The 26,362-nt window shown below is 32.4% G+C and overlaps 2 protein-coding genes across 2 annotated transcripts; one reads left to right on the top strand and one right to left on the bottom strand.

The window, feature by feature from the left end:
- Positions 1-145: 145 nt before the first annotated feature.
- On the top strand, positions 146-23,869 carry LOC111631210 (enhancer of rudimentary homolog). The gene is made up of 4 exons (XM_023375414.1): positions 146-235; positions 11,797-11,881; positions 22,324-22,444; positions 22,515-23,869. The coding sequence occupies exons 1-4, from the start codon at positions 233-235 to the stop codon at positions 22,615-22,617; spliced, it is 312 nt and encodes a 103-aa protein (XP_023231182.1). The 5' UTR covers positions 146-232; the 3' UTR covers positions 22,618-23,869.
- A 380-nt stretch (positions 23,870-24,249) lies between these two features.
- Positions 24,250-25,409, bottom strand: LOC111631201 (calphotin-like). The gene is made up of 2 exons (XM_023375406.1): positions 25,404-25,409; positions 24,250-25,110 (listed from the first exon to the last, which is right to left on the bottom strand). The coding sequence occupies exons 1-2, from the start codon at positions 25,407-25,409 to the stop codon at positions 24,250-24,252; spliced, it is 867 nt and encodes a 288-aa protein (XP_023231174.1).
- Between the last annotated feature and the right edge of the window lie 953 nt (positions 25,410-26,362).

Genomic DNA, 26,362 nt, shown 5'->3' with positions numbered 1-26,362 from the left:
GATAACGAATATTAAAAATTTTAAAGAAATTTTTCTTTAAATGATTACTTAAAAATTTATAAATTATTAATTATTAAGCAAAATATTTAAGTAATAAAATTGAATCGAGTCAATTTGTTATCGATACGAATTATTTAGTGCGGTACTTCAAAATGGAGCAGACGGTAGAGATTGTTTGACGTTTATATAGATTTTGAAAAAATCTAATTTCTTGCCATATTTGCACTTGATAATGGTAATTATTAAGAAGTTTTCAAGTGTTATTTATCGCATGAATTAAGCATACGTCATTTTATGTGAAATGTATAATTAATTAAGTTTCACATTTATCATTGACTGTTTAATTAAATAAAAAAAAATCAAACATTTTAAATTAGATTCTGAAGAGATGCTTAATTTAACTTTAAATTATGAAAGTGCACGTGAAATTATTGCGAATTATGTTTATTTTGAGCATGAAATTACCATAAGTTGTCACGTGGTCTAAGCTTATGGACCACAAAGCCTCTCAGTATGTTAGAAGTAGTGGCGCTTTATCCTATGAGCTAAAAGGGCAATTGTCCCCAAATAAACTCATTACTGTAATAACAATTAATTCATTCATTCATGTGGCATCCTCTTTACAGATGTTTGCAGTTGATGGACAGTTGTTCTCCACTCTTCATGGTTGTAAGCTTTTCTCAAGCTTGAGCCAGTCCAGTTTTTGATCATGTCTTGCCATGTTAGCCTAGGTCTTCCCTTTCTTTGTCTGTCCACCATTCCTTGAACTCGGTTCCTCTTATTATATGCCCAGCATACGCTGTTTTTCTTCTATGGATGCTGATCGTCAGGTTTCTTTCCATTCCAAATCTCGTAATCTCCTTATTGGTTATCCTATCTATCCGACTAATTCTTTCCATTCTTCTAAGACGCCACATCTCAAAGGAATTTAACCTATTAACTGTCTCTTGGCTTATTCATGACTCATCTGTATGTAGCCACACTGCAAATCATTATTTTAAGTATTTTTAGTTTCAATTTTTTGCATACGTTTCTATCTCTTTAATAATGAGGATATTTGTGCAAAAGAAGCTTTAGCCTTTTTTATTCTATTTTTAGTTTCATAATTACATTCACCACTAAAAATGCAGCAACTTAATCTGGGGATTTTTCTTAAATTATATTTTCTATAAATAAAAAGCACCAGGTGAAGTAGAAGTAACAGTTAACAAATTAATACAGAAATTAATTTGAAAAAATCAATTTTTCTTTATTCAAATAGCATCAGTTTATATTTACGCCTTTATTTAGTCTCATTAAGTAATTTCTTCTGTCATCGTGTTAACATTGTAGGTGTGATTGATGCACAACTTTTTTGTATTCTCTTGTTCATATCCTCTTTGATTGTTGTAACTGCAATTGACCATTGGTCACAGGCAAAAGAATTCACAACAGATCAGACATCATATTCATTGACATACAAAACAAAATCACATATATTATAGATATAGCTGTACCAAAACCCACAAAATACGAAATATATACAGTGAAATAATTAGCAAATACATAGAACAGAATGCTACAGAGCCTTAAATGAGTAAGAAACTTGAAAAAATTAAATAGAGAAAGATTCAATATAGATAATTTTAAGTATATTTGTTGTCGCTGACATGTCAAGATGCCATACTACCATGCAGATCATAATTTGGCATCATTCCCAGCAGGAGCCATACCTATACATTCCCAACGCTCATGAATGGCAATACGGCAGTATGGCTCTTGCTGGGAATGATGTCATATTAGATGTAGAGTAATTAAGTGGTAAATAAGATAATTGCTGTAAATATTATTGTTGACTTTATTAAGACTCTACAATAACTTATTCAATTACATGCATTCAAGAGTCTATTGCTTAGATCTTATTCACTAGAGAATTAACATAAACTAAACTTGACAGTCTATAAGTAGTTCTCCAAAAATCATTATATAGAAAGGAAGGAATTACTGAAAATTTATCAGCTTTTCTAGATATGGGATGAATTTTAGTGTCTAATAATATCAATTGAAATGATTGATATATAAAAAATGGGAGAGAACTAAGATGAGGAATATTGTAAGAGTTTGCAACTTTATTTTAGTAGTATATTACTGTCCTCACAATAATTATTAGTGGCCTTTCTTGGAATGTAACCAACTGCAATAAAAAGGAACATAGAGAAGATGACAAACATATTAAGGAAAGGTAGAGAAGTGGAAGAAAAAAGAGGTAGAGAAGTGGGCTGCTTGGGTAGAGAAGTGGAAGAAAAAAGAGAGAGACTTGGAACTAGACTGAATGGAGAGCAGACCATGAAGGTTGGCTCTTAGAGTCTAGCTATAAATATGGGTGTTCACTAGACTGTTTTCTCACATCTCTGGAACTATTGTTTTTATTTTATTTGTTTAGTTTTCATTTCGTCTTATAGTTTTTATTTCTAGAGAATGGAAAATGATTGTTTCCTGTTTGTATTGCTATATTATTTAATATTATATTGTTGCTCTTCCTATACTTGTTTGTTTTCTCTACATGCATTGTGCTTTTTTTTTTTTACTTACTCTAACAACAGTCTTTTTTCCTCCCATTGATATTTAGTTTAATCATTATAAATATAACATTCAATGATTAATTGCATGTTTATGTCATAAGACAGACTTATATACCAAATTTAACCTTGTTTTTCCTCAATTAGGAACAAACTTATGTGAAAAATTTGAAATAAGAGGCAAAGTACAGCATAATTGTAAGGAATTTAAGCTATTAAAGATATTGCTTTAAGCTTCATTTGTACTAGTTAGGAAATAATTGTAAAGAGCAATTAATTTTTTCTGTAGGCAGAGTTTCCTTGGTTTTAATATTTTTAATTTGTATACTTGCATTCATGGATGGAAAAATTACTCTTTTAATTTGTTTTTGGAAAAAAAAAAAAAATTTTAAAATGACATTTGCATTTTTTTTTTTTTGTAAAAATAATACCATCTGTATTAGGAGTGTGCTGAATATAGTACACTGATGCTCCAATTGATAAAGCACAAAACTTTTATATTATTAATTATCAATAATTTAAATATGTCATTAGTTGCCCCAATAATTCTATTCCTTCGTTCTATTCAAATTCGAACTCTGTTTGATAACTGCTGTGGTTTGAATATTAGAGCAAAAAAAATATATATATATATATCTATATATATATATAAAAATGGACATGTATGTCCCTATATCTCACTTTTTCGCCAAAACTACACATCGCATGTGAATGGTGTTTGTATGTGGTGGTAGCCCCAAGTCTCCATTCGTGCATAGGGGTGGTTGCGTCTCGATAGCTATAAGGGTGCGGGAGATATGAGGCTGAAAATGGTTGAAAGTGGCTTTCTAATTCGAATGTTTTGTTCAAATTTGTTCAAATTAAATTCAAACATAAAATTCGAATATTGGTTCGATTATAGAACGATTGTAAACGTTCCAGAAACGTTGAAAATAGTTCGTTTGACTAAACGTAAAAATTCTCTAATTAGTCTGGAAACGGGGGACCTAATTCTTGCATTTTGTGAAAACGGGTAAGATTAGCTATAATGTAATTATCTTAATCTTCACTATCGTTACTTTTTGCCCAGCGAAGCGGGTTTTTGCAGCTAGATTCTAGATTACTTAGAAAAACAGTCTTTTATATATATATAAAAAACTATACTATTACATACAAATAAAAACCCAGTGAAGCGGGATCTTGCAGCTAGTATATATATATATATATATACATACATTTAACCTTAGAACAAACAGGGTTGGCATTAGGAAGGGCATCTGGCCATAAAACCTATGCCAAAACTACATGGAAGTAAGCTATACTGTGTTAGGACATCCCCTCAAAGCAATGCGCAGTTACGTCTCCTGAAAACAATGTCAAATGAGCTGGAGCTACCAAACCAAGACAGGTTTGGATAAAGCAGTTAGTCTAGAAAGAGAACAGAAAGAAGACAAGTATAAGAATAGGTACTTTAAACATTGAATGAGAAGAGTAGAGAGTTGGTTGATCTTATGCAAAGAAGGAGAGTGAACATTTTGTGCCTGCAAGAGACAAGATGGAAAGGAAATAAAGCTAAAGAACTTGGTGAAGGATACAAGCTGTTTGTGAGTGGAGTGAATAAGGGAAGAAGGAATGGAGTTGGTATCGTAATTGATAAAGTTCTAAAAGACAATGTCTGTGAGGTTAAATGAAGGTGTGATAGAATTATGAGCGTTAAGTTGGATGTTGGTGGAATTTTCATTACGATTATGTGTGTGTATGCTCCTCAGTCAGGTAGTGGAGAAGAAGAAAAGACAAACTTTTGGACAGATTTTGACCAAGTTATAATGTGTGTTCCTATGAACAAGAGATTAATCTGTGGGGGTGATTTAAATGGTCATGTTAGGAAGAGGAAGAATGCAGAAAGAAGAGTTCTTGGGAGGTGGAGTGTGGGAGAAAAGAATGGAGAGGGAGAAAGACTAGTTGATCATGCTATGGCTTTTGATGTTGCGCTAGTTAACACATACTTTGAGAAGAAAGCGAACCAACTGGTTACATACATGAATGGAGGTAGATGCAGCCAGATTGATTTTTTCTTGTGCTGCAGGAGATAGCTGAGAGAAGTGAGAAACAGTAAGGTGTTGCTGCACAACATAGCATCCTCTTGGTGGATTGCAACTTTTTTATGGGCCATTGTAAGAATTGTGTTAACCAGATTGAACAAAGGATCAAATGGTGGAGTTTGAAAGAGGAGGAATTAAGGAAAGAGTTTAAGGTAAAAGTGTTAAAAGAAATCCAGTTTCCGGATGATGTGCAAAAATGGTGTTGCTGAATAAGTAATTGTATCTTGAAAGTTGTAGAAGAGGTTTTGGGGAAAACTTCAGGGAAGAGATTGCCAGAAGGAAAGGAACTTTGGTGGTTTAATGCTGAGGTACAAGCTGCAGTTAAACAAAAGAAAGAGGCAAAGAAAAGGTGGGATTTGATGGGAAGGCCTGAAGATAAAGAAACTTACCATTTGGCAAATAAAATGACTAAAAAGGTGGTGGCTATTGCAAAAGCAAAGGCTTTTGAAGAGGCTTATAAAGTTTTTGAAAGGAAAGGTGGTGAAAGGCAGTTGATGAAATTGCCAAAGCAAGAGATAAGGCATCAAAAGATTTTACTTCTATTAAACCGATTAAAGATGATAAAGGAGTGGTATTACAGGATTACAAAAGGGTCAAGCATTGGTGTAGCCAGAGTTTTGTTATGGGGGGGCCTAGTAGAGGCCAACCTGACACAAAATTGAATTATTTCAAATTATTGTTCATTAAAATGAAATTGCCATAAGAATTGACAATAATTTAACACACACAAAATATGAAACTTCCTTTAATCATACTGCCAACAGTTTTTTCCTCCAGGCCAAATTGGAAAGGAAATTTTTTTCACGTTCCGAACCAGAGGTGGCCCTAGAGAGAACTAAACTGTACATAGAGATTACAGATACACTTTTCACATTGCACACAGAAAGCCATTGACCGCTTTTTTTTTTTTTATCTTTAGGGCTCCGAATTTCTCAGCTTTCCTATAACTTCACATTCTAAGGCTATAAGGAATTATTGCAGATCCATTCGAGTAATTATTTGAAGTTAAGTCCAATATCCAATATTCAGAGACTAATTATGGGCTGTATGTTGGCTGTGCCTGATCTAGAGTTTCAGTGAGTACACTACACTCAATTAAATTAGCTTCAGCTTTTTATTTCTTTTTGCAAATCGGCTCAACACTTTTTCGGCTGTAATTTTCTGGGGAGGGCACCAGGTTAACTGGGGGGCCGTGCCCATCCATACCCCTTCCTGGCTATGTCCATGGGGTCAAGGAAAGATGGAAAGAATATTTTAGGAATCTATTGAATGAAGAAAACCCCAGAACTTTATACGAGAATGGAGAGGCAAATGAAGGAGTGGTGAAAGATATTAGCAGAGAAGAAGTGGAAAGTGTGCTCAGGAAAATGAAGATGGGGAAAGCAGTAGTCACTGATTGGATTTCGATTGAGGCTTGGAATGGTTTGGGTAAGGAGGGAATTGATATCCTCTGGGACCTTATGAAGAAATTTCGGCAGTAGAAGAAGATTCCAGATGAATGAAGGAAGAGCATTCTGGTGCTAATCTTTAAAGGTAAAGGAGATGTACAGAATTGTGCAAATTACAGGTATAAATTATTAGAACACTTACGTGCAGTGGCGTTACAGGAGTGGAATTCCCGATCCGGAAATTTTTCAACTTTTAGAGAGAGGTTTTTCTGCTAGCACTTTCAGTAGTGTATATAAACAAACACAAGGCGTACCAATGGGCTCCCCATTATCTCCTATTCTAGCCGAACTGGTCATGAGAAATATAGAACATCGGGTTTTTAATGCTCCTTTAACAATCCAATATCCTCTCATGTATCTACGGTACGTTGATGATGTGCTAATTGTGTGGGATAGTTCCAATGAGGATTTGCTTCAATTTACTCAAATATTAGCTTCTATTTATCCTACAATTAATTTTACTGTCGAAGAGCAAGAAAATAATAGAATATCTTTCCTAGACTTAGATATAAGTACATCTCCGGAGCTTATATTTTCCGTCCATCATCGAAATAATAATAGCTCCACAAATCATTTCAGCTGCCGCTTACCAACCACCACATTACAAAAACTCAGCTATATCTTCTCTAATATGGAGAGCGTACCTCCTCCCTTCTACTCAGGTGCTAGTTGAAAATGAATTATCCATTATTCAATCTACCATGTTAAAAGCAGGTTACTCACATTCAAAATTCGTTTTTCTAAAAAATCATGTAAAAAACAGGTTATTTCCACAATCTTTCCTATCCAATAAGGAAGACTTAAAAATAGCGCACCCCCCGATACCTTACTTAGGCCCTATCTCCTTAAAAATTGCACATATTTTTAGAAGTATTGGCTATGTTCTACCAATTACACCGCAACCAAATCTAAGAAGACTACTATGTAACGATAGGGATAAGTACCAGTTGAATGAAAAATCCAATCTACCAAATCCTGCTAAAGCACACACTAACTGGTGAAGAGATTAATTATATAGGAGCTACCGCTAGAAAATTAAGTTCACAAATCCATGAACATCAAGAAGACATCAAAAATAATAGGCCAGTCACGGAATTAGCAAAGAGAGTACTCGACCATAACTATCAGCCTCTATGGAATGAAACAAAATTACTAAAACGCTGCAACGAACCAAAGGAGCTATTTATTTGGGAGACACTCTTTATTTCTACTACTATACCATGCAACTCCCCAACTCTCGAGCTCCCACAAATTTGGATAACAGCGTTCAAACAACTCAACCCAAGATAAAAATACTCCTTCGTTGCTTATATGCTTATTTTGCGTTGGTGCGCATGCTTGAACGAACTATGTTCATTAACAGACATTTCTAATGTTAATATTTATTTATCATCATTTCTTCGCGCTATGACGTAAGAACTTTTAAATAATATTCGAAAACCATAATCAGCCGAACCGTCGGAAATATCGTTCGAAATATTCGATATTGAGAATTTTTCAAAAAACCGTCGGAACATCGCTCGGAAAGCTTGAACTGTCGAATTCTATGTACCGCCTGATGATGGTAGTTTTACACTACTGAAAGTGCTAGTGGAGAAACCTCTCTCTATAAGTTGAAAAATTTCCGGATCAGGAATTCCACTCCTGTAACGCCACTGCACGTAAGTGTTCTAATAATAGTATACGTCGGCGTGAAGTGCAAACTTATTACATTACAGGTATAAAGTTATTGTCCCATACTATAAAGATTTGGGAGAAAATTGTAGAAAGAAGGATTAGGCAGGAATCTGAGATTGGAAAGGAACAGTTTGGCTTTATGCCAGAAAGAGTACAACTGATGCTATCTTTGCTCTAAAACAGCTCATGGCAAGGAAAAGGGAAATGCAGGAAGATTTGCACATGGTGTTCATAGATCTAGAAAAGGCATATGATAAAAATAAGTAGGTGTGCAGCAAGACAAAATTATCAAGTTCAAATGCCACTATTGGCAAAAAGTTAAAAAAAAAAACAGTCTTATTGTGTGGATTAGTTATTTCTATATTATTGGGGCAACTAATTTCTTTATCCTTGCCTTTTCCCATGTTTATATGGGGTCAGTGTTTCCTTCTCTAATATGTTTCTTTCATTTCTCCCTATCAAGGGCTTCTTTTCTCTTAAGTACCCTCTTTAAGGATACCAAGGCAAGAGGTATGGAGATGTTTGAGGGAAAAGAATGTTCCAGAGAAACATTCTGGAACATTCTTTGCATACATTCTGAAACATTTTTTCTGGAACATTCGTCAAGGAAATGTACGAGGGAGCAGAGACCCAAGTTAAGAATAGTGTGGGCACTACAGAAGGGTTCTTCGTTAATGTTGGTTTAAATCAGGGATCGGCCCTTAGCCATTATTTGTTTGACCTGATAATGGATAATGGGCTTTTTTTTAGTAATATACATACAAAATGTTATACCACTACTCGGTATTATATTTCATGATATTTTTGAAGTTATGGCATCCCAGTTGAAAACTACTATAATAAGAGAAGTATTTGACTTGGTCTGGTCTTGCTTATTGAAGTTGCTCCAAGTACTTTGCATAATTCTATTATTTGCCATTGTAATTTTTACATAATAAAATGAATGTTATTTTTTACTTTGTCAAACAAAATTAGTTATATTGGCAGGTCCCTATATCTGTGTTCCCCAAGTTGGCATTTTTTTCCAAGTAGAATTTTCCAAGTTTCAAGTGAACAAGTAGAAGTGCATTTAATAAGAGTAAATCTATTGTAATGGTTGTTATACTTACAAGTTAAGCAATTAGAATCTGTGTGATGAGATGATCCTTCTAGTTCTCCTTTAACTCATATGTACCAGTACTTTATATATTGCTTGCTGTATCGTTTCTTGATCATTCTGTTAATTATTGTTGTCACTTGGGACCAGATCAGGGCTGTAAGGAGGATATTTTTGTTTTTTGAAGCTTCATTTTTGAATAGCAGCCTTTCACAATATTGTGTGTTGCATTGTTTTGTGAGACAGTTTTCCTTGCCATTTTTCTTTAATTGCATCTCTCAATTGATGCATTAAAGAAGCATAATATTTTCCACTTACAATAGTATTTTGTTCTTTGAAATCACTCAGAACAATCCCATCAGAAACCCAAAATATCACAACATAATTTTTTTTTGAGATCATGTCACCTTTGTTTTCTTTGGAGAACCACGATGACAACATACCATCAATTCTCTTTTTGATAAATGGCCATGAGATAAAGAACCATAGTTTTATATCTAATAACAATTGATTCAATAATTTTTTTTCTTGGTCTTCATAAAGAGGTCTGCAACATCTTACTTGATATAATATAAACTAGTATGTTATTCACGCCAAGTAACATCTTACTTTCTATTCTTTTTGAACTGAAGAAATAAATTTTGGCATTTATCTTACACTGACCTTCCTTATTCATACTGAAATATTTGTATTGGATTCGCTGTGGTTTTTGATACAGCACACCTTGTTGTTAATTCCTTGATCTTTAACAGCTTGTCTTATCACAATTTTGATATCTAAGGTTACACTTACGTGTTGTGGCGTTACGAACGGTGTCTGTTCAGAGTTTGGATAAGTTCACAAGCACTTTTGATAACTTACTGTTACCGTCTTCAGGTGTAAATCGAATACAACAATTTTATATTTTGAAACTTTTGAACAACTTGTTGAACAGACACCGTTCGTAACGCCACAACACGCAAGTGTAACCTTTGATATTGAAAAAGTCGGCATGAACTGATTATTACATTTGATACACAATTTTGATGTTGTCTTCAATATCTGCATCAGTAGGCATTCCTTGATATTGTTTTCCTTCAATGAACTTACTTTCTAATTGAATTGTTTTACTTATTCTTTTACAGTGGAATATGAAGAAGAAAAGTCTCTATAAACAGCATTCAGGAACTCTTTAATTTTTGTTAAAAATTTAATCACAATACTAAATTTAAAACATTTTCAAAATTACTTCAAATATGCACATTGAGTTGATAATATCACAGTAAATAATTAATGATTTAAACAAAATATTTATTTGAATTTATTAACAGATCAACTAATCAGTCAATTGCAAATACTGTACCATCTATTGCTTAAAAGGGATCAGGTGGAAACTTTTCGATTTTACTATGTATTGATGACTCAGATATTATATACATCACATTTTTTTGTGTTGTGTGAAATATGTTGTGTGTTTGATAAAAAGTCATGTACTTTTTGTTTATTTCTTACTCCTTATATAGTACAAGTCCACTTAACATCATTTCATTTAATAATGTTTTGTTATAACTTTGTTAAGGAAAGACACAAGTACATTTGTATCTTTCCTTACAATTATTTTCTTCTCTTTAGCCTTAGTCCCACTTGGCAATGGGGTTGGCACACCTGGATTTTGTTTTGATTTGCTATTTGGCCCGATCATGGGCCTGGTCAGGATGTAGGCCCGTGGCCGCAGCCCACAGGTCATGGTGTAGCATGTCCAGCCAATGCTGCCTTGGGCGGCCTCTTGGGCGAGACCCAGGTACCTCCAAATGTAGGCCCATGTGGATGATGGAATCAGTGTCAGTGCAGAGTGCAGGGCCATAGAGGCGCAGGCGACACTCACGTGCTTTCTCACTGATCTCAGCAATGCCATACTGGGCTCTGATGTCAACATTGGGTACTCGGTTGAGTCTGGTAATGCCACTCATCCAAAGCAGCATCCTGGTTCCATTGTAGCAAGTTGGTGGTTGGTGACCTACAGCATCAGGCTCTGTACAGTGTGACAGGCTGGATGACGGTTCGATAAATCTTTGACTTGAGTCGGTCTTTGATGCATCAGTCGCACAGCACACTTGTAATTGACCACCTCTTCAGCCAGGTAGCATTGATGCGTGTGACTGCCTCATGGCACAAGTCACCGTCAACGGAGATCACAGACCCAAGATATTTAGTGTGCTCAGCCCAGGGAAGGCTGATGCCATTGACAATGATTGTGCCTTGCTCAGTTGATTCTGTTGTCAAATACTTTGTCTTTGTCAGGTTCAGTTGGAGGCCATGTTGTGCAAGGTGATTACACCACATCTGGACAAGCTGCTGCAGGTCGATTCTGTCAGTGGAAGTGAGGAGCATATCATTAGCATACAGTAATCTATATGGTACATGTCGCTGGATGTCTCATATTATGGCATCTGTGACAATGATGAAAAGAAGTTGGGAGAGAGAGTGGAGCCCTGATGAACACTAATGGAGATGTGGAATGGTTTTGAGGACCCAGCAATGCCACAAACACGGCTCGTTGGACTGCAGTAGAGCAATTGCACCCAACTGATAAGTTTCCCAGGAATGTGATGTTGGCGAAGAGCCATTTTCAATTATCATTGTCAAGTTTTCTTTGTAGACAATAAAATTGATTTTATGAGGTGGAAAAGAAATGCTGGAGGCTGCAAACATGATCCAATTAGAATAATATTAACCAAATTATGTCTTGCTTATATCAATTAGTCTATGGTAAATTAGTGTCATTATATTTGTTTTTGCTTAATGTCAGTTTCAAGAACCTATCAATGACATTAACCGAGTATATGCTGTACTTGTAAATGTTTAAATTTACATGAAAGATTTATATTTTTAGCTTTATAGTTATTTAAGTATTTATTAGAATGTATTTATTTAATTTTTTTAAATGTTTGTTTTAGTCACATACAATATTATTGATTCAACCTGGAAAACCTGAAACCAGGACTTATTCAGATTACGAATCTGTCAATCAATGTATGGAAGGTATGTTTAAATATATTCTTTATATCTAATTAAATAATATTATAAAATCATTTGACTTGAAAACTTTCTTTTATTATATATTGTACTTAAAAAAAATTAACAGCTTGTATGATTATAGTTTTAATATAAAAGGTAATGTAATTCTAACTATAAAATTCATTTCAGTTTTATACACAATTTCATTTATTCCAGTTTTTATACCAACATTCATGAAGTCAACATTTATAAATTACAGCTAAACGATTACTGGATTATATCGTGCTATATTACTACTACTATTATTAATTAAATGCTAAGTAATTTGGCACTAGAGACAGGCATTAGGTAACATCTCTTGCTAAATTTAATAATTATAATTAAATCAATATTTTAATAATTTATAAGATTCTGGAAGAAAAGAATTGGCCTGAAGGAGGACTTAAACTCATAATTTCACTTATCCTGCAGTTGCATTTCCAGTTAGGCTATCCAGACTTTTGTCTGATTCTCACTTCCAGAACTTATTAATTTGGATATAACATACTTGGTTACTTATGGCATTGGCTGGAGATGATTCATTTCCGATGGCCTGTAACTCCTGCTATGGCCATCAGCTGGCTATTCTATCTACCTGGCATATATATGCCATGCCAGGGTAGATGTGTTATGAATTATTAAAATATTAATTTAATTATAAGTATTAAATTTAGCAAGAGATGGTACCTAATGCTTGTCTTTAGTGCCAAATTTACTTAGCATTTAATTAATAATAGTAGTAGTTATATAACCCAATATAATCTGGCAATTATTTGGTTTTAATATATAACTATTGGGTTTAAGATGTTTATGTTTATAAATTAATATTATTTTTTTAAACAAAATTATTATAAATCATGATGCAGTGTCAAGTAGTAAAATAAAATAAAAATACAAACAAAACAGTGTTTAAGATCAAAGAATACAACAGAAATTAAAATTTTCTAGTACTGGTTAGTACAGATATTCAACTTTCAGACATAAAGACAGCTCCACACATTTGGCTGAGCACTGAGCCAATACTGAGTAATGTGGCTGATTAATTTACTTGTGACTAATATTTAGTATTTGCCTTTTCTCACTCCTTGTTCGTATATTGTGCCAAATAAAAGGGGATGAATAGGCAATTATTTGGCAATTGGCAAATACTCAATGTGTGGAGCTGCCTTGATATGTTTCTAAAATGTGTACAAAAGTCAAATATCTGAAAGTTGAATGACAGAATTGCATGTTATATAGGGAAATTTCAGAAAACTGAAAAGACAAATTATGAAATCTCTTATTAAAGTAAGAAATTTTAATGTTTAACAGTGAATATGTTACAATGCATAACATGTTATTAAAAACATTAAAATCATACATTAGACAGAAAATAGACAATAATATAATAATTAAATTTTTTACATGATTTTAATGTTTGCCAGAAATGTTTAATAATTTACCAAAACTAAAATTAACTCAAGTGCAACCATATAACAGAGATGCAGAATATTTCCAGGATCCAAAATTTTATTAACTTTATTATTATTTTTATTTTAAAGCTGAATGATTGCTAGATTAGATCAGACTATACTGTTGCTAATAATTACTAATTAAATGTCAAATAATTTGGTAGGAATTAGGTACTTTGGTAGCTGAGACTGACACATTCCTAAATGCACCCACAGAATCCTGTAAGCAGGCAATGATGTAACAGGTGAATGAACTGATCAGAAACAAAGAAACATCATTTCTTCCCACTGAAATGTGTGCCAGGCACTACAGCCCAACACTGCCTCGTTATAGCCTATGGCTCTTAAATACATACATACAAGAAAGACATTGGATGTACATGAAGTGTTTAGCCAGCAGAAAAGAGGGTAAGTGAAAGGGGAGCGGAAGAAGGAGGGAGAGGAGATAGACAGTAGAGAAAGGTAGGATCCCTCTGAATGGCATACATATGGCTACAGTATCCTGTATGTTTGATGTTGCTTTGCAGTTTTTAGGCTGCAAGACCGTAGTCCCCCAAAGGGTCTAAAAGAAAACCTCAGTGTAGCAAACACCAATAACTGAGTGCCACCATGAATAGCTAAGTGTAGAAGTTACTGCCAAGTGGCTGTTGGTAGGAAGACTTATATCTACTTAATACTAACAAAACAGAATGTGATCGCGAATCTTAATACTATTTAACAGCTAGACAGACAGTGCGAAAAGCGAATGAACAGAATAACAAACTAGATGAGACAAACAGATTGACAGAGACAAATGAACATCCAGACAGAAACCAAGCTAAGAGTTCCTAATCTAACTTACAACTAGGACTAACAAAATTTAGACTGAAAAAGAAGACACAAAATAAGAATTAAAATACAAAGTTGAAAGGCAGCTATATACTGACAGTTGAAACAAAGCAAGGGAAAGCTAATGCCTTCCATGCCCCCGGAGTGAGTGTTCTCAAGAGCCCCACTAAGGGATATGAATGCGAGTAGATGATGGAACATTGTACATGTGTGAATGAGTTGGTTTGGGTTGCAAGGCCAGTTGTACCCTTCAAGAATAGAAGCTCTCATTAATTTAAACTATCCCTAATGTGATTGTAACTATTGCAGTGAAAAACTAAATGAAGTGGTGTTTGGTACTCCCGAATACCACAATTGCATTGTGGATTGTCTCCAAGGTTAAACCTATGTAAGTATTGCTTTAGTTGCTGTGTCCTGTAAGTATCTGAGTGAGGGTATAACTAGGATAAAAGTGGCAAAGAATTGCAGTAGTGTCACCTTGGGGATGAAAATGTAAGTGAGCCTACGAGTGGTGTCATGGTCCCAGCTGTCTTGCCAGAGAATGAAGATTTGCTTCTTGACGTGATTGTTGATGTACAAGATAATAATGTAACTGAAAGTACTAGTGACTGAAGACTTTGCAACTTGTTTGGCAAGACAGTCGACAGTCTCGTTGCCGAGAACCCCTGCATGATCCGGGACCCATTGAAAATCTATTCTAATGTTGTCTAAGTGTCTGAGAATGTGATGTATGAGATGGGCAAGGTTTAAGTGGCTATCAGACTTCGCAATCCTCTGTAAAGCTACTCTACTGTCAGAATAAATGCGATAATGTAAGTAGTGTCTTTTGTCCTTCCTATGCGTGATGTGAATTAAGCTCATATAAATAGCTAAAGTTTCCACCTGTGCTAGTGAGCAGTACCTACCTAGACAGAAACAAGTGTTGTGAAGATCATGGCCTAAGAAGGAGTAAATTACAAAAGCAACACCTACATCATCACTCATCTTAGAACCATCAGTGTAAATGCCAAACATGGGATGATCACCTGGATCTTCAAAGTAAACGTCAGGGGCAAGCTGATGGGAGGGGTAATAATCATAAGTCGGTAGGGTATTTTTGTTGATGCTGAATTTTTGATATCATTGATCAAAGTCAGACTGGGGGAAATCTCATCTACTCTAATCAATTTGTCGACATCAGAGTCACTATAATCTTGCCAGAGTAAGGTGATGAGATTTTTCTGCCAAATAATACGTTTAATTTTTAAGTTGATAGGGGTCAATCTTGACATTACCAAAAGAGCACTAGTGGATACAGTCCTATAAGCCTTACAAATGCAGAGAGCTGCAATTCTTTGAGCAGATAACAGTATTTTAACGGTTATGGACTTTGATGGCCACGTGACCCCAGACCTGTACAGCATAGAGGAGTGCTGGCTGAATTGCACACTTGTAAATAAGCTTAGTAGCATTAGAGCCAAGGCCTCATGTTCCTAGCAATAGTAACAAGAGCATTGGCCGTCTTTTTAGCTTTGTCCATGATGTATTTGATGTGGGGTGTGAAGTTAAGTTTTTTGTCAAGAATAACACCTAAATATTTAATTTTTGTCATTTACTTTATTCTGTGAGCACCTATTCGGCGGGTAAGCTTACTGATGAGTGGTGCATTCCTACCATCTTTTATGCTTTTACATTTTTCTGTGTTAATGTGTTACCTATGCTTAATACTCCATTGGTGAATGTTATTGAGAATGTTGTTGCATATGTCCTGTAAGCATTCACTGTTCCTGCATGAAGCTAGGATAATTGTGTTGTCTGCATAGACCTGTATGAGGCAGGGTATTGTTTAAGTGCAGAATAGAGTTATAGGCTATGTTCCAGAGACCAGGACCAGACCTGGATCCCTGATACAGCCATGTGTGATGGGTATGACTATGTTATTTTGTATTGTGTAAACACCTGCACTCCTGTCACTAAGATAGGACTGAAGAAGTTTGTAAAGATTTTGAGGACAGTGATGAGCATGTAATGTGTGCATGATAGAAGTCCACCAGGCTTGATCGAAGTGCCTCTAAAGTCAATAGTGATAATTGCGGTATGCTGATTGTTTTGTTTAGCTTAGTGGATGTAGTCAAAAACCTGATTGATGACATCTACTATACATTTGTTTTTAGAGAAGCCAAAGTGATTCTGACGCAGGGCTTTACGCTTGCATAGATGCCATGTGATCCTATTAATCATTAGACCATCTAACACTTTTCCCAGAGTTGGGAGAAGGAAGATCGGCCTGTATTTTTTGTAAGTGTTAGCGCTGGTGGGTTTGGGAATCAATTACTGTTGAAACTCTCTTGTATGACACTCAATATCAACATAGCTTTCTGAGTCACAAGCAAACAAATCTAATCACCAGAAAACATAATTTGTAAAACATCATTCATTTTACAATATTTTAAAATAAAAATATTGTAAAATGAATTTACTGTTACCTTTTGATTTTATGCTTCCATTTTAATTGGGTTATATTCTCACTTTTATTTGTGTTCCTGAAGATGAATTCTTAGATAAAAACCTCTAGTATACTATTTTGTCTATATTTTCTCATATTTCTATAAAACACTTTAAAAACAATAAGTATATTTTAGTTAGTTTGTGGTTTAACTAAAAGCAGAATACTTGTAACCGTCCTAATACATTATTATCAAATATGAATTGAAAATAGTCCATAAAATATTTTGAAAGTAATACAGTTTACAGCAGCTTTTCTAATGAAATTTGTAAGTATTATCATTTTAAAAGAAATGATACATAAATGAAAATTTTACTAATAAGATATTTCACAATTAGCCTAATAACAATTTAATATTTTTTAATAATTTGAAAAAATTGTAGACCTATAAATTTTTACTGTCTGTCTTTCCTTAATCTCGAGAAAGGAGTTAGGTGGATGAAAGGCGAAACCAGATGTAGAAACCTTAGGGGTAGGAGGCCCTGATTAACTATATGTGAACTTTTAATGCAAACCAGAAGCCATGTTATTTCAATTCAAAAATTTTTTCCCTGAAAGGTGTTAGATAGATGACTGGTATGACTCTATTGTTAAAGGAAAAGTATGATGTACAGGGGCAAGTCACCACTAAAAGAATTGAGAACATTGTGACGAAAAATTGCAGCCTGGCATTGTGACGATGTCACAATAAATAATTGTTCATGATTAAGATTGTTAAATTGAGATAAAATTTTGTAATTAAAAACTTTACAATAATTTTCATGTAATTTTATATAATTCGTATAGTTTATTACAAAAAGAATGAAATAATTCATTAATAAATATTGCAGGTATGATATTTTTTTATAAACAAAATCTGTACATAGATTTCTTATGACATATGATGTGTACGGTGGTTAATAGTCAGTTAACTATGATAAATTTTAAGAACACCTAAAACATATTTGGAACATCTGCATGTTGTTCATAAAGTGTCTGAATCACAAATAATAACATGGTGCTGTTCCAAACCAATTTTGCTGCATTCAAAATAATTTTTAAAATATGTCTCAGATAATTGATTTGTGAGTCACTTCTTATTTAGATTAAACTTTCTAAAATAAATTTGAAATATAAAGAATACCTATTCTACATATGAAACAAAAACATCCTTTCTTGAAGTTTTATATTATATTCATAGTTACTTATTCTCAGAACCAGAGATTGATGTTAAATTTGTAATTTTACTTTAAATAATATAAATGACATATTTCAGAATTGAGGCAGTGAGATTAAAAAAAAGGATTTGTCATGGTTTTGTATTTTAGAGAAAAATACAAACAAAAAAATTTGACCAGTTATGTTACTACTATTGGAAATAAAATTTTGTTTCATTTATTAGCAAAAATACATTTATTTTAACTTATCTGTAAATTATTTATTTTGAATGTTAGGAAAGTTGTGTATNTGTCATGGTTTTGTATTTTAGAGAAAAATACAAACAAAAAAATTTGACCAGTTATGTTACTACTATTGGAAATAAAATTTTGTTTCATTTATTAGCAAAAATACATTTATTTTAACTTATCTGTAAATTATTTATTTTGAATGTTAGGAAAGTTGTGTCTTTAAAATGACAGTAGTAACTGCTGCTAAATTCCTCTTTTTTGATTTTATTAGAACTAATATTTTAAAATAAATTAAAAATTTTAAAAAATATACATTTACTTCTGCTGTAAGTGGTATATAAAGTTAGAAAATTACTGAAAGTACGTTATTTATACCTATCCAATAACAAAATTATAATGAAAAAGAATGAGTAAATCAGAAACTCGTGGATACACTAATGTTAAGATATCCACGAGTTACTTATTTACTCCTGTTCTTAGTTACTCCTGTTTACCAGGGCTGTGGAGTTGCGTAAAAATCTACTGACTCCGACTCCAACTTTTTCTTACCAATCTGACTCCAACTCCACAGCCCTGCCAGGGCTGTAGAGTCATGTAAAAATCTACCGACTCCGACTCCGACTTTTCCTTACCATCCGACTCCGGCTAAAACACCAAAAACTCCACAACTCCAACTCCACAGCCCTGCCAGGGCTGTAGAGTCATGTAAAAATCTACCGACTCCGACTTTTCCTTACCAATCTGACTCCAACTCCACAGCCCTGCCAGGGCTGTAGAGTCACATAAAAATCTACTGACTCCGACTCCGACTTTTCCTTACCATCCGACTCCGACCCCGGCTAAAACACCAAAACTCCACGACTCCAACTCCACGACTCCAACTCCACAGCCCTGCTGTTTACACTATCATCACTACCCCATAATTCACTGACTGAATCTTTTTTGAGTTGATTCAGTTGCATTACTGAAACTGTTCACAATGACATTGTAAACTACTACTACAAAATTAGAACCTAGCAATCTGACAATTATTTTCTTTCAACTAAACTATTAATTTTCAGTATCACCAATTCTGCCAGCAATTCTTTTTTTATCATCAAATGGTGTAAGATTCATATACATAGTGAGTCAAAAGTTCCTTGCACATTTTTCATTCCAAAAGTAATAAAGATATACTGTATTAATTTTGTTCATGTAGTTATTTAGGAAGTAATGCAAGGAGAGTTATGAAATCTTGAACATCATTTGCAAGGTCATTTACGCTGTAACTTTCTAATGAGTATAGATAAAAGTTTTATGACAAAGTTAAATAATACAGTTTAATAAGTCTAAAATCATTTCCTGAATTCAAATAAGTACATTTAGGACTATATAATTTGCATCTTTAAATTTATGAGGAATAAAACGTTTTATTTTACATCGCATCAAATTCTCTGTTACGGGAAGATCTGTCAATACCAGAGAGAGGGACATGCATGACAGATGGCCCTGACTAATGTATAAGAGTAGAGATCACACGGTTCAAGTAGGACCTCGAATAAAGCATTCAGAGTAAGTGTCTGTATTCTTGTCTCGGGTGATCTTAAGTGCGTCACGAAGGGCATATGAACACTTAAGCAAACCGCATAAAACATTCTCCATGCATGACTTTTTACATAACTACATTAACAAAATTAATATATCTTCAATACTTTTGGAATGAAAAGGTGCAAAGGTCTTTTGACTCATTCTGTAAAAACACAATAGTCTTAACTCATATACTCCAGAATTATTGACAAATCTCCTTTTTGATCTCATTGCTTCAATTGTCTTGTGACAAAAATGCTGTATAAAACTGAATAAAGTTGTTTTATCTATTTTTTTATTGAAAAATAATATTGTTTGTATTAAATACAAGTTTATCTTATACTCATTGTATATATCTTAATATTGTTTATCTGTTGTTCTAAATTTTACCTATTAAACTATTTTATTTTTAAATCTTTTACAATCATTTCTAAATATTTTAATGCTTGTTCTTTTGTTCCAGTTTGATTTGAAAAGCCGTGATTATCCATAATTATAAAATTTCAAAAACTCTTTTATATATAAAGAATGTAAGATAAAATTTTGTAATAATAAAAATATTCTGTAATATTTTCTCTGTTATCTTAAGTTTTGCAGAATTATATATACACAATTCTCTTGTAATCGTTAGCAGTTTTAAATTTATTAATTTGACAGAAATTTAACAATACATAGCAAACTTAAAATATAGTGATGAATGTCTTTCCACTTTGTACAGTTAAGATTACCTTTGTCTAAATTTGCGATGTAATTATTAAATTTTAAAGATAAAAAATAGATATAATAAAGCACTCTTTCAACACAATGAACACTATAAAAAGCTTTCTACAAGAAAATAAGTCATTTGTTTAATTAATGCAAATGTTTTCGGATATAAAATGGCCGAAAATGTTTTCATTAATTAAACAAAGGAGCAAGTTAAGCAGCAAGGAAATATACCGTGGTTTATTTCCTTGCTGCCTAAAGATTTTATGGGATATATTTTGCTGTATTTTATATAGCAGTTTATTATTATTGAAAGCACTTTTTCTTCTGAAATATTTTGATTAACAGGTTTATTTCAAAGCATCTGTTCAATCTTTGAATTGCAATATCAGATAAAAGCAGATGTGATTCGAAAGTGTATATTTGGAAAAGTTCTGTAATTCTTTCATTTCTTTTATGTTTATTTTCATGACATGATCAAACAATATATGAAGATGATTGACTTCTGTTTGTTTATGTTCATGAAGATGAGTTGAAAGTTTGACAGCATTAGAGAGTGATAGAACTTTAATAGATTGGTTTTTTAAAAGTATTCTATGATTCTGTAAGCATTTCTGTTGATAGATATACTATAAGTATAGAAAATTAATTATTTTGAATTATAAATTAATTGAAGAGCTTAGTAGTAAACCAAGAAAATGTATAATATGAAGTATTTTGAACTTACTGTAAGTATTTTTGTTTACAATCTTCTAGTCTAGTATTTTCACAGTGTTTTCTTATTCCCCTGCTCTACAATATGGGTTGTTTAAGACTTAAACCTGAGACAGAAGAATTGAATCCAACAATCTCTTCCTATTTTTTAATATTGTATCTTCTTTCCAAAATTCATTTTGGACCTTGTCTTTCTTCAGTTGGAGTACACACGATTTAATTTTGTTTTTGATCTTAAACACATTGCAATTTTTGTACGATTTAAGTAATTATAATGTTTTGGTTTACTCTTAAAACTTCACAATTATCTTACAATTTGGTAATGTAGTTCATCTTAAAAACATTGCAATTATTTTGCAATTCAAGTAATTTCATTATAATCATTTTTTTGGTTGATTCCAAAACTGAACTATTACAGATTTATCAAGAAAATATATTTTCTATTATGTAGTTCATCACTTAAATTATACAAAAAGATTTTATTTTATTTTATTTAAGGTAAAATAAAATCCATAAAAGGATAATAATAAAATTGTAACAGTTGGTTTTGAGATCAACCAAAAAATAGTTATAATGTACTCACCTGAATCATGAGATAATTGAGATGTTTTTAAGATTAACTAAATTGTCCAAATTGTAATTACTTGAATCATAAGATTAGTCTACGATGTTTTTAAGTTTAACTAAAAAATTAAATTACATATACGTCAACTGAACTGGGATTTAAGATTCGAAGTGTATTTTGGAGAGAAGATAAAAATATTAAAAAAATGAGAATAGATTGTTACTTTCTGGATTAAATTTTTTTGTCTCAGGTTTAACAAATCTTAAACAACCTATAGTGTATTGGAATAAGAAAATACATTATTGTTTACACTAGACTCTTGCTAATCCAATTCTTGTGCAGTATCCTTAGCTATCAAAGAACGGAATGTATTTGAATCTTAAAATAGAACAACAGGGAATAGAATTTAAAAAATATGGCTTAATAAGGGCTGAAAATGTTTGTACATTAATGAATGGCTTTGGTGTCTTTAATAAGCAGATATGTCGACTTTACATTTAAAACTGCTGTCAAGTTTTTGTTCATTCTGAAGATTGTAAATTAATATTAAACTATATACAAAGCAACAAATTACTTTTTGTAGCTTTGTATTGCATTTACCCAGTTTTTGAGAGGTTGTATTTAATATTAAACTAATTGTATAGTAATAATTATAAATGTATTATTATTATTATTATTTTTTATTGAAAATTATATATGCTTTTTAAAAACTTGATTTATTTCAGGTGTTTGTCACATTTTTGAAGAGCATCTAAAATGCCGTAATCCAAATACGCCTTCCATAACTTACGACATCAGTCAACTTTTTGATTTTATTGATCAGTTAGCTGACTTGAGTTGCTTAGTGTAAGTTGCAGTTATTACTTTGCTAATAAGACTTTTATAAATTTTAGATTATTATTATTATATTTTACAGCTACCAAAGAATAACAAATACCTATGCACCATATAATAAAGACTGGATTAAAGAAAAAATTTATATATTATTAAGACGCCAAGCAAGAAACCATCCACTATAAATATTTTATGCCTTTGTGAATATATTAATTATACTAATATTAATGACTTATCTTAATATTGTGTTTTTTCGTTACTTGACATAAATTGTTAATTACTGTTATTTATATTTCTAATGCTAATTTATCTATTGAAAGTGTATTTTATAACTGTCGTAGATACTTACAAAACAGTGCTATCTATTTATTACTTTGCTTTAAAACCAAAGAAATAAAATAAACATAATTAAATTTTATTTTAATTAATAAATATTTTTTCTTTGAAAGAAATGTTTTTATAATACTGATTATAGTTTAAAACATTAATTGTTTTTATTAAACGCAAGCAATCTCTGACTTACGTTAACTCAAACACGAGAGCCTTGCTCTTAAGAATGATAAAAACTTACTGCACAGTTAAATTATGAACAATGCATGACTTAATTACACCTCCATATATAGGGTGGCCCAAAAGTCAGTTAATCAAGCTATAATTTTAAGAACAATTAAGATCTTCATGCTATTATGTTATTATTTATTATTAGTTGCTTCTTTGGAACTGGTTTTAACTGTTTTTTAAAATATATATACATCAGGGTATATTATTATATTATATTATATACATAATATAATATAATAATACATATTTGTGTCAGTACAGTGAATTAGATATATTTCTTATTGTTTTTCTAATTGTGCTTTTTATCAATGTAACTTAAATTAGACAATAATAGGAGCCTTCAGTGATGCAGGTTCAGTATGTAAGGTGTAGGCTGATGCAGCATGTAAACAAGTTACAAACTTTGAAGGGGTTAAATTAATTCATTTCAGAATTAGAAGGGACAATTGTTTTTGCAGGTAAATCATTTTAAAAATGCAGTATTTGTTAACAAGAAACACATTTTGGCTCATGTAAAACTTGATTTATTGCTTGTGTGTACAGAATGGAATGTTTATATAAGTCAGTTGAATGTTTTTACAATTAGAATATTTAACTAAGAATTTTGTTGTTTAAGCATGTGTTAATAACAATTATAACATAAAAAAAGTTAGATAAAATTTATGCACGATGCATTTTCCAGTTTTGTTTAACTGTTTTTTATAAAGATAACTTTCGAATAATTCGCCTGTAAAAATTTTTCACTCGGAAGTACATATTTAAAATATTAAAAAAGAATTTTTAAGCCCAACGTATATGTTTTGATGTAGAAGAATTTTATATATGTATTCTTATATTATTTCTGATTATTAACAGAAAGAAATAACAAAAGTTAATTTTATGCTTCACATATTTTATTGTAGACAATTTTTCTACAGTAAAAAAATATAATTTGAATACAATAAAACATATATAGTAAATATAAGTATAAATTTTTATTTCATCTGAAATTTTTTTTATACATTTTTTTTTTCATAAAAATTCACAATGAAAGCGGTAATACATAATACAAAAGAATACTACAGATATAGTTGATTTCTGAAGATATTCCAAACCATTGAGTTTTATAATTTTAAGATATAGAAGAAAAGATTTAAAGTAATATAGGAAAGTTTATGAAAATTCTACTAACAAAATATGTAACATTTTAGGCACATTTACACATCTAAATCTTTATCATAATCGATATTATTGACCCATTTTAAAAATAAATAAGTCTAAAAAGTGTGATACTTCACCAATGGTGCTGGATGGTGTACTACAGTTTTGCTTGATGTGGAATAGGTAGTGGGTATTGGCGCTACAACTTTTCCAGCAGTCAAGAAAGGCGCTGCTGGTGCTACAACTTTAGTATGTGTATATGTTGGAGCAATTACCTTAGCGGGAGATAGCAGAGGAGCATGATGGTGTAAAACTCTTCCATAAGATGCATGGTAAGCTGGTGCTACAACTTTAGTAGTGGACAACAGAGGTGCTGCATGGTAAGCTGGTGCTACAACTTTAGCGGGGGTCAATAATGGTGCAGCATGAGCAACATACCTTGGTGGTGGTGGTGGGGGAGGAGGTGCCACAGCATATGTGGGAGCTACAACTTTAGCATGAGACAGCAATGGTGCAGGTTCAATATGTGTGGAATAAGCTGGTGCAGCATGTAAACGAGTTACATACCTTGGAGCAGGAATTTCAGAATAAGTAGGAGCAATTATTTTAGCTGGCGCAGCTGGTGTGATAATCTTAGCTGGAGCAGCAGCATAAGCAGGTGCAATAACTTTAGCAGGAGCAGCAGCGTATGCAGGAGCAACTACTTTTGCTGGGGTTTTTATAACTACATTGGGTGCTCCCTCAGCATAATATGCAACTGAAGCAGGTGCACTATCCATGGTGCCTGGTTCATTTGTATTAACTGATGCTCGGAAGCCTAATTCATCAGCAACATAGTCTACTCGTCTGGTTCTTCCATCAGCATCTGATAAATAATATGATCCTTTCTTGTTTCCATATTCATCCCCAGATTCTGTCCTTCCTTTTGTCCCAAATTCATCGACAATGTTGTAGCCAAAGGAATAACTACCAGTATCCTAATATAAATTAAAATTTGAAGTTATTCTGTAGTAGAACAATAATAATATATCAAAGAAAATCTTACATCTTGAGACTGTTGGCTATCACTCACTGCTCCAGGAGAGACAATGTCTCCCGCAGACACAAAAGCAAATATACAGAATAATATTGCTATCTGAAAGTAAAAATTCACAAAATTTGCTATTAAGAATACTTAAAAATTATTTTAGTTATATATTTAAAAATATTATAGATATTTTACTCAAGAGGTATATAAGTTTAAGTATGAATTGCTCTTAAGATTTCTTACCTTCATTTTTGAGCTGTTGAAGGAGATATCGTCTCAGCAATCCACTCCATCTTTATATACTATCTCAGAGGAGGTGTTTTCCAGTTTTTGGGGAGGATATTACCTCATTGGTTCCTTAACGTCACTAGCGAGGCAACCTTCACCTCAATATCAGGGTGGAGTAGCTCTCCCTTTCAAGTGCCAGATGTATCATTCACCTTAAGGGAGAAGGAGTGGTTGACCTAGTAAAGCAACAGAAAGATTCTTGTAGAAAGGGCAAGGACACTTCCGCAGACAGATAATAGAATAGACAGATAAGTATATTACATAATGCAGGGATATTTTGATAGGGTCTTTTATAAATATTAAATGGAAGTGTATTCCTTGAACCTGTAAAAATAATATAAAGCAGTTTAAAAGTATAATTAAAGTTCAGTTTTTAATTTATGAAAGAATATTTGGTAACTTGTGGTCTCAGAAGTCATTAATCTTTATTTATTTAATAATTTTAACTTGATTGAAATGACTACATAATTCAAAATTTCCTTTAATTTACAAGGAATAAATTAATTGCACAAAATTATACAGTATGCTATTGTTACTATACTTTTTTTCATATACCGCACATCACGAATTAATTCTTTAAGTTCAATTTGCTGATAATTATCGTCCATTGCTGTCACTCAAAGTAGATGTGAAAGAGGAGGAAGCATTTTCGGCTTTCACTAACCTAAATTTTCCATATTTTCCTTATATATGAAAATGAAAGTATCCTGAATAGTTAATACAAGATAATTTGACTTTCAAAAGAAGTGTTATCTGTATTTAAAATATTTTAAATTTATTTAAAATAAATCTTGTAACATGGTAAAATGAAAATATATATTTATATTTTATCTTAAATATTATAAGAAAAATTACAAATATGTTGATAATTTCTTATATAATGCAGTTTTATTTGTATGACGTTTTATTGCTGA

Source organism: Centruroides sculpturatus, unplaced genomic scaffold (assembly GCF_000671375.1).
Source record: "Centruroides sculpturatus isolate CEXI.00-Female unplaced genomic scaffold, Cexi_2.0 scaffold602, whole genome shotgun sequence".
Classification (NCBI taxonomy): Eukaryota; Metazoa; Arthropoda; class Arachnida; order Scorpiones; family Buthidae; genus Centruroides; species Centruroides sculpturatus.
The sequence above is the reverse complement of the archived record's forward strand: the minus strand, read 5'-3'. Positions and strand labels throughout refer to the sequence as shown.

What these genes read in the sequence shown, in the direction of transcription:
- LOC111631210 (XM_023375414.1), top strand. An exon ending in TGTCAATCAATGTATGGAAG is followed by an intron (nt 11,882 to 22,323) that starts GTATGTTTAAAT and finishes GATTTATTTCAG; the next exon opens with GTGTTTGTCACATTTTTGAA. An exon ending in GCTGACTTGAGTTGCTTAGT is followed by an intron (nt 22,445 to 22,514) that starts GTAAGTTGCAGT and finishes TATATTTTACAG; the next exon opens with CTACCAAAGAATAACAAATA.